The 10,064-nt window shown below is 37.2% G+C and overlaps 1 protein-coding gene across 1 annotated transcript in view; it reads right to left on the reverse strand.

Moving 5' to 3' along the window:
* Positions 1 to 10,064, reverse strand: part of AP4E1 (adaptor-related protein complex 4, epsilon 1 subunit) — a 94,334-nt gene that overhangs the window by 72,209 nt on the left and 12,061 nt on the right. The window contains exons 4-5 of the mRNA XM_006831651.1: positions 5,521 to 5,594; positions 4,257 to 4,378 (exon numbers count right to left, since the gene is read on the reverse strand). Coding sequence (XP_006831714.1) covers positions 4,257 to 4,378; positions 5,521 to 5,594 — 196 coding nt within the window. The remainder of the gene's footprint in view (positions 1 to 4,256; positions 4,379 to 5,520; positions 5,595 to 10,064) is intronic.

Here is a 10,064-nt window from a genome sequence, read left to right on the forward strand (position 1 = left end):
AGCCTTTGCATTGCTTAAGATCATAGGTGGCATCCTGATCCCGATCCAGAATCTTCTGAGGTGGGAAATTTCCACTTGAAAGGACAAGCAGACCAGCCTGGAGCAGCTAGAAGAACAGTAGATACTTCTTGAAAGAAAGACCAGCAGGAAAAATCAAAAACAATAACAGCAGTCTGATTGACTACTACAAGAACAAGCAAGTTGTTTTCCCAGGAGCCATCAAGGCAAGTGGTCAGGTCTCCAAGACTAAAACTCAAGGGGAATACATGAGCAAGCATATGGTCTTGCTGCTAACCATGTCAGTCACCGATAAGGGGAAGTGGGGGAAAAACAGCAATGAAGTTGTGAGCTAAGTCCAACCACATTCAATAGACTCCTGTTAACCTGGATTGAGACCTAGTTGGCCAGCAGTATGACGAGACCTGGGGACTCCTGGGTCCAGAGAAAGGGACATGGCCCCAGAAGACTAGAGCTGAGTGTGAAGCATCTAGCTGATATAACATGAGGGGAGAGGCACAAGAACACCCACACTTGCAGACAGTACCACTTGACCTGGCTTCAATGGCTGGATGATCAGGACTCGACCAGAGTAAGAAAAGAAGAGGAAAAAAAGAGTAATCCACTACAATTTGATGAACTTGACCTATGCTTGTGGATGCAGTAGGGCAAAGGAAGGAACAAATCTTTACAGTGAGAATCAGTCCCACCCCCTTGGTACACAGGGTCGACAAGGATGGGCAACTTAGACATTGGCTACCCAAAATGGGGGGCTACAAAGGCAAGAAGTGACTGGCTTACAAGCTTTAAACAGGGAATCTAGTTCCATAGGGTATGGGAAAAGGTAGACTCTCCACTGACTGGTTTCCAACCTGCCTGGATGGGGCTGATGAAAGGTGATGGGGATAAGACTCTTGTGGTTCAATAGGGACTATCAGGACTGACTGTGAGTGTTGAAAAGGTAAAGGTAGACGTTTTGTAACAAAAAGAGGGGGGTGGTTGATTCTGCAGTCCAGGAGCGGAAGTCCCTGGAACCATCAAGGGAGAAAACTAAAGTGTGGGACCCTATCCAGGGAAGCAGTGATGCCAGAAATGGAGGCAGAAACGATGACATGGAGAGACGGAGCGGCTAGGGACTCTAGACTCAGGGAGGGAGAGGGGCTGTGTGCTGATGACCAGGGGGCAGGCATACGGGGTGCACCCTTTGGTTGTTTGATGATGCATGCAGGGGGTTATAATCGTTGCAATGAAATTAAATACAATAGGGTGACCGTAAGGATAATGTTCTCCCATGTAAACGATCACATAATTCACAATAAAAACTTAAAAAAAGAAGAATCATATGCCCAGCAAAGCTGTGCCTCAAACATGACATTTCCAGATAAACAGAAGTTAAAGGAATTTGTAATAACCAGACCAACATTAGAAAAAATGTTAAAGGGTGTTCTTTGAACTGAGAACCAACAATAGCAGACAACAACCTGAGATTAGCTACACAACAACAGCACCCAAAACTCAATCTAGATAGAGTATTTAAAGTAAAATAAATCTACAAGACCGAAAATAGGGAATTATAGAAATTTTATTTATAACATGTCCACTCAACCAAAAAGAAGGAACACTGTAAATACAGAAACTTCCAAATGGTGAGGAAGTCAAATAGATTTCAAGATAAAACTGTTTTAAAGAGAGGAAAAAATTAATTACAGGGTAACCTCAAAGAAAATGAATCCAACTTCACATCAAAATAAAAAAGAGGAAAATCGGAAAGATAATAAATATTAACATGACAGAAATGAAAATGAAAAGCAAACCCACAAACAAAATGAGCTAGTTACAGAAAATTATGTAGAACAAAGAAACCAACAGCATCTCCAAAACACACAGTAAAATGACAGCAACCAATTCATATTTACTAATAATTACACTGAATTCAAATGGTTAAATGCACCAGTCAAGAGATACAGAATAGTAGACTGGATAATAAAACAGGATCTTTCAATCTGTGGTCTATAAGAGATACATCAAAAAGATGAAGATAACCTAAATGCCCATAAACAGAAGAATGGTTAAACAAACTTTGTTACATATACACGATGGAATACTATGCAATGTTGAAGGATAACAATGAACCTGCAAAACACCTCACATCATGGGACATTATGCTGAGTTAGATATTAGTCAACTACAAAATGGACAAATATCGTATGAGACCACTGTGGTAAAAAAAAAAAAAAAAAAGATTTTCTTGATAAAATAAACATTCTATGATGGTTATCAAAGGGCGGGCCTGGGACTGAGGAGGAAAAATTATCCACAGGCCAGAGGGTAGACAGACACTAATATGGGTGATGTTGTTGTTGTTGTTAAGTGCCGTCAAGTCAGTTCTGACCCATAGCGACCCTGGGGCAAGTAATATATACAAGAGAGAAGATGACAGAAGAAAGATGAAGATAGCAGGAAACACAGGTAGGAACACAAGAATTAAAATGAATAAAGGTATATACTGCTAACTGATGGCACATGGAGCGGACTGCAATCACTGAAATGAAGCAATGTATAAGACTTGTTAAAAGTAAAACTGATTATCTGCTCGGTAAACCTTCACTCAATTCACAATAAAAAGTGTTAAAATAGAACAGCTTCAAGAAGCATATGAATTAAATAAATGTGGTATGAATAACCAAAAAAATCTTTAGTAAGAATATACCTGTAACTAAAATACTACAGTAACAAGAATAAAAATGGAAACTAACATCTTTCCTAGATTTAACAATTATGAGCTCGGCCAAAAGAAAACAATTTTACATAGATGGTGAGAAAATAAAATTAAGTATGGTGAAAAAGTAAGCCAAGCTAGGAAGGCTAGAATTAAGAATTTCATGAGAAAAGATTAGCAAAATACTAAAAAAAAGTGTATTTGAATATATCTGCTATAAAATAGAATTTGAATACTGCAGTTTTGGCTATTAAAGGAAATTCCTTCCCAATACAGCAAAGCTTTGCATTCATATAATTTGAACCATTCCCAAAAGTTTTCCATTATTTCATGTTATCCTCAAAATAACTGTGAGATGAATTAGGGAGTTTCAACCAACTCCACATAGCCAAGGGAAAAACAGGACCTCTGCTCATTAGTGGTAGAACTGGGAGGGAAGTCAAGGATACCTGATACTAAGCCTCACTGTCTCTCAATTTAACTTTAGACAGTTGCCCAAAATTGTACCAAATCCACATAAAAATAACGGTCCTACCAAAGTTTTCTGCATTAAGTCTGGCAGTCAGAGAATACATATCCATTCCTCACTTATGTACTATCTTGTTCTCAACATTTCACATTTACAACAAGAGTGGAAAACCTACTTAAATCACCTTAAAGCCAGGTAAGGCCTCACGTGTTTTAAGTGAGAGCGTGTCTCCCTCCTGAGCCCCACATCTTTGATCCTTCCATCCCATCTTTCCAGTCTTGAATATGAATAAAGTTAAAATAGAAAAAAGGCCTGACATTGGGCCTCAGGCCATTAACCTGAACTTGTGTTTCATGGCCTTAAGGATTCCCAGCTGGGACCAATACAGGCTGCTGACTTCAGGGGCAGACAGACAGGACATGGTGATCACTTTGCCAAAGACCCTCAGATATGCTGTTTGCATACTAGGGGGTACTGGGGACAGTGGGCAGCAGTCCCAGGTAGGTCAGCGTTTCTATGGAGAGCAAGAACTCCACCGGGGCTGGGTGGGCCTCCCCCTAGCTGCAATCATGACCCAATCAGCTCTCCCTATAGCTTGAAATGGCACAAGCCAACCAATCTGCCCAAAGTAAGGAAGTCAGATGGGGAGAGCAAGCTGCCGACCGCTGCAGTGCAGGGAGCAGCCTCATGGAGCAGTCTCTGACAGGACTCCTAGAGCCCTCGGAGTATTTGGTCACTAAAGTTTTACATAAAGCTGATTTTCACAAAATGAATGAGTCTTTGGAACATATTTATTATCAGTAAGTGAGGCATGGATATATTCTCTATTCTTATAGCATTAAGTGTAATACATTTTCAAGTTTAAGTGTCTGTCTTTAATATATGATGGGGCTGGTGTTGTTGTTAAGTGCTGCTGAGTCCTGTATAGGGTTTCCAAGGAGCAGCTGGTAAGCTTGAACCACCCACCTTGCAATTCAAACTGACTTTGCAGTCCAGCGCATTAACCCACAGTGCCACACCAGGACTTCAATATATGATGCAGATGCCTATGTTCCAAAAGCATTTACTTACTTAGAATGCTGCAGTTTATCTTCTATGAGTGGAAGAACAGCAGGAATCATTTCCCGAGGGAAGATCTGGCTGACGACAGTAAGGGCCATACACACTTCTATCAAGTTAGTACTCTGCAAGTCCTGACAGAAGTATTAAGCAGAGAAAACAGTGTCAATTTGAAACCAGGGTACGCTCCAACACGTAATGGTCCTATATACTTAGCAGTAGTCTAACTACATCATTAATTTGTGCATTCAGGTTTACCTACATATTTTATAAGACTGTCCCTATTGCTTCATTTGTCTTAGGAAATGTCAACAAACATAGCCAAAATGCAGCTGACACAAAAGGAAATTGTACTTTTGTTCTGATACTTACCTACTAGTTTCCTTTACTATATAGCCTTTAAAACTTTTTATAAACCAGTAACAAAGCAAATTTATAATTTTTTCTTGTTAATCAGGAATAATATGAGTGGAAGCTTAAAGGGAAGTAATTCAAAAATATATGCAATAAAATGTAAGCACTGACATACACTTATAAGTATATGTCAATGCTTGTATTATATATGCACATAAATTACAAAGAATTATAATAAAATCTAAAATAGGCTTTCCAAAATTTGGAAAAACATTAAACTCGTAAGTATAGTACACTGACTTAAAAGTCAGAAAACACTATACTGTATTATACACTATTCTGTAGTATGGTACACACATGTATCAAAAGATTGCCATTGATTATACCTCATTAAAGTACAATGACTCAACTAAACCTCATTATTCATTTTGATGAGAAGTTTAGCAGAAAAAAATATTGTGAGTGTGGATCAAATTGTGTTTTTATTATCTGAACATTTCAGTTACCCAATTATACTCCATTGTCCTTTAAAATAACTTTTAAAATATAAAGGTTTCAATGATTCCATTTGTATCTATAGTTCATTAGACTAGATCCCAGAAAACAGGCAACATGTCTGATAGAAAGCACACCTACAATGAGCCTAGATTTCTGGGTCAGACCATTTTAACTGTTTGATGAAATGAAGCATCAGTAAGTAACAAGAGCAGCAACAATTACACAGTCATTCATTCAACCTTCACAATAGCACTAGAAGATGGATTCTATTAATATCACTTTACACATATAGAAACCAATCTAAAAGATCTTTCTAATCCCACCTTCTTCCAAAATGACTGCCTAACTCAATCTGATTGTAAATAAATATAAGTGCATGCTGGAATTATTTAAATTTCATATTAACCAACACAAAATACAGTACCTTTACAACTGTGTTCACAAGGAGAAGCAACAGTTCATGATTTTCATGTAGAAACAAAGAAACAGCCAAATAACCTATGAAAGTTGATGGTAAAAGTTTTATTTCTCCCTTCTAAAAATACACTTTTCACAAGAAGCTATATAAAAGTAATTAAATACCACAGAGTTTAAATACCAAAGATATCGGGTACAAGTAACAAATTTCAAAAAATGAGGCCCAAAACATCAAGGAAAATTTCAGGTGTTCTTTACCCTGGATCTTTCAGAATTATGCACATGATATGCTCTGGTAGCGTAGTGGTTACGAATCGTGCTGCTAACCTCAAGGTTGGCAGTGGTTTTGCGGAAGAAAGATGAGGCTTTCTGCTCCCATAAAGATTTACAGCCTCGGAAACCCTGTACAGGGTCACTTTGAGTCGAAACCAACTCCACGGTACTTAACAACAACAACAATGTCTGAAATGGATAAGAAGCTGTGTGCATCAACTTAAATCCTGGTGAATGACATTAGGAACACATGCCTTACAACTTCTGTGTAAATGCCTACTATCCATCAAAACCTTCTCTATCTTAAAGTCAAACATATAATTATTTAAAAACTATTAACTATAACTATAAGAATTATAATAGTTCTTATAGTTAATAGTGAATTGATTCACTATTTTTATTGAGTGAACTACCTACCACCATACAATGGAAACTACTTAGTAAGCCATCAAAAATACCTTATTTTCTCAAACTGAAGACTTATTGTTGAATGAATGCAACTCTTGAGGAAAAACTACTGCATCATACTGCATGTACTCATTGACTTAAACAAGCATTTTATTTCAATACTAAGAAAACATACAGTAGCACAGTTTAGTACTGAGGAAATACATCAATACTACAGCCAAGTATCATATACAGGTACTCCCTGACTTGTACTCAAGTTAAGATGAATCCCACTTAGAACTGTCTTTCCTTTTCCATTTTATTGTTAGTAATATGCATTCCATATAATGTTGCAGTGTGTAATTTGCTGATGCTATCATGCTTATCCAATCCTCAAAGACTTGAAGATGGGATTCATAGAGCTATTAATAATAAAAGGCGCTAATAAATAAAACTACCACACCAAAAAATTAGGTATCCAACTTAATATTAGACGTGACTTACAGAGGAGTCTTCAAAAGGGAACCCCATCATATGTTAGGGGCTTTCTGTACCCAGAATCTAGAACCTGTCATTTTCTGTCACCTCTAATATTGACAAAAACTAGTGTTTTTTTAGGCAGTTACTATGAGTGAAGTACTTCACAGGCATCACCTCATTTAATCTTCAAAAAAACTCTATGAAGTAGCTACTATTATTATTCCTACTGTAATAATGCGGCCCAATAGCTGAACAAGGGTCACAGTACTTCTGAGGTGGAGTCAGAATGCGAATCTGATTATCTGAGCCCAGTCCATGTCTTCAACCCCTATGCCGTACTGTCTCACCACCTCATGGTCTTATCCCCAGACTTTCATTGTCTTTATCATTCTTCTAAATTCTTGTAGCCCTTTGGTTAAGGATTCTACTGCTAGCTGTAGCAGTCATTATCCAGTATCCATAGTGTGTGTGTCTATTAAGGGATGTGATAACAGAAATTTCCTCTTCTCAATGCCAACTGAAAAGTATCAGCATGATCATCTCTACTGAAGGTCAAAGGAACAAAGATTGCAATCCCTAATCATGAAGAAAGAAAACCTGAGCAAGAGATGAGGAAAAGTCCAGAGAGCACTTAAAGCAGAGATGAGGTCTTACTGGACTACTAAGAACTCACCTGTTCAGCTAAGGTACCACCCCACCCACATCACCAATACCAAGGCACAAGAGTATTAACAAATTAATCCAAACACCATCTCAATAAAATCTTAACTTGGTTACAAAAAATGCCTGTTTGACAACCAAAAACCAAAGAAAAATTTATTCTATGACTCAAAGAATAAAAATACAAGTATGATTAAAGATTGTAATTGATATGACTTAGACCAAGGTATAAGGTATACAGGTTTGGACCAAGAGAAACCTGGGTTCACATTCTGGCTGCAATGTTTATTAGTTCTAGGTTTATTAGGACCTTGAAGATGAATACGATCTCACAGAATAAAATATGCAATACAAAGCCTGACTCAAAGGATATGAAATTTATTTATCCAACAATATTCACTAAAAAATATAAAGCATTCTCCATCAGAGCATCAAAGTTGATCTTAGGAATATCAGGTGAATGGATGAAGCAACAGTATTAAAGTGATGACATGCAGAAGCGTTTAAGGTTACCATTAAAGAAAAGACAACCAATTCATTAGCACACATTAAGAATTTGATGGCACACTTCACAAACAACTGTCTCCTTTGTCATGAGACTAGAAGAACTGAATGGTGCCCAAATATCATTCTGTGTGTCAAGGAGTCGGTTCCGAATCATAGTGACCCTGTATGGGGTTTCTTTACAGGAGCAGAAACCCTCAAATTTCTCCCGAGGAGCACCTGGTAGTCTCAAGCTGCTGACCTTGCAGTTAGCAGCTCAACATGTAACCAACTACGCCATCAAGGCTCCTTGCTACTGTTGTTGTTAAGTGCCATGGAGTACATTTTGGCTCATAGAGACCCTGTATAAGATTTCCAAGGAGGGGCTGGTGGGCTTGAACCACAAACTTTGTAGTTAGCAGTCCAATGCTATCCAGCACCACACCAGAACTCTACATCCTTATGTGAACATATTAATCAAAGATTCTACAGAAAAATTTTGAACTAAAGGGGGAAAATGAAAAGAATTTCAAATTATCATGGAATCCAAATTATTAAAGCCGTAGATGTTAGATGAATCCCTAAAACTGTTGCCCTAAGATACGTTTTAAACCTTAAACCAAAAATATCCCCTAAAGTCTTCTTAAGGTCAAACAGAGTTTACTTAACTAGTAAAGAATATCTGCTTTGAGTAGTGTACTCTTTGAAGATCTATCTAGATAAGATTAAATTGACAAGAGCAACTCAAAAGATTACACAGAAAACTTGGGGCACAGTTATAAATTTATGTTAATGAGAAAACAACTCTGAAAAGGAGGGTAAGAATGGCTGCACAATTCAAAGAATCTAATAATGCCACTGAAGTGCACATGCAGAAACTGCTGAACTGGTGTCTGTTGTGCTGTTTATACAAAAAGATTTTTTTTTAAATGTGGAAAATGGAATTTTCCCATAAACTTTTTGAAGCTCCCTCCTATTCTCAACAAAAAAATATTTTTTTAGTCTAATACCTGCAGATATGTCTATTTGATAATAAAATATTTCCCAAAGTCTATGAATTTCAATAAAAATTACTCTGAGGTAAAGCCTTCATAAATATGAAGTAATACATGTACAAGGTTATTCATTGCAATATTATTTGTAATAGTCAAAGATAAAAAAGCAACCATACCAACAACAGTATCAGGTTGAAAAAACTGTATTATACCCATTCAATGGAATATTATGCAATATTCATGTATAATAAGCTGGTTGGTTGGTTGGTTATGTGCATTGGAGTTGGTTCCAACTCATAGCAACCCTGTATAGGGTTTCCAATGTTATAAATCTTTATGGGAGCAGAAAGCCTCATCTTTCTCCAGAGAACATCTGGTAGTTTCAAACTGCTGACCTTGAGGTTAGCAGCCCAACTCATAACACAGAATAATCTATATAATAACACCTGTGAAAACCAGAACTTGTGTAAGGTGGAAACCAGTCAGAGAAGGAAAATTCAGTATTTTCCACCAAAACAAGTGCTAAAAATGTAGTAAGACTATACCCTCTCAAAAGCAGAAAACTTGCAAGATCTGGAAAAACAAGGCAGGCCAATTGATTTCCAACTCTCACAGGTTTCACTGTAGGATGTTATCACTTGTGAAAAAAACCACAAAGGGTATACGATATGCTATCTTATATGTAAGCCTGTAAATGTATATATGCTTGGTGTTTCAAAATTATAATGGAAATGATCACAAACTAATAAAAATGTTATCTGTAGAGCAAATACATAAGGGACAACTGAGTAGAAAGAATAAAAATCAAAGTGATACTTCTCTGATTATATCTATCTTTAAGTCTTAACTTGAAACATGTAACATTTTATTTATCAAAAACAAAAATTAAACTGAACCTTTACATTTAGGACTATAGGGATCTTGACAACAGATTTCAATTTTTGTTCCTTTGTTAGACTTATAGAATTAGTTCAGGAGCTCAGCTATTAAAATATAAAAAGGCATCATCACCAGGTTGTTGTTGGTGTTGTTGTTAAGAGATAATAAATGTAGAAAGAGTATTCCGTGCCAGAGGACATCCTACTTAGAGAGAAAAATACAACATATCTGGAAGACAGGATGGTGCAAGACCTGACAGTGTTTAACTCTGTTGCATCTGGGGTTGCCATAAGTCAGCAGCTATCTCCAATGGTGTTGCATTTGGGGTTGCCATAAGTCAGCGGCTATCTCCAATGGTGTTGCATTTGGGGTTGCCATAAGTCAGCGGCTATCT

Source organism: Chrysochloris asiatica, unplaced genomic scaffold (genome assembly GCF_000296735.1).
Source record: "Chrysochloris asiatica unplaced genomic scaffold, ChrAsi1.0 scaffold00004, whole genome shotgun sequence".
Lineage (NCBI taxonomy): Eukaryota > Metazoa > Chordata > Mammalia > Afrosoricida > Chrysochloridae > Chrysochloris > Chrysochloris asiatica.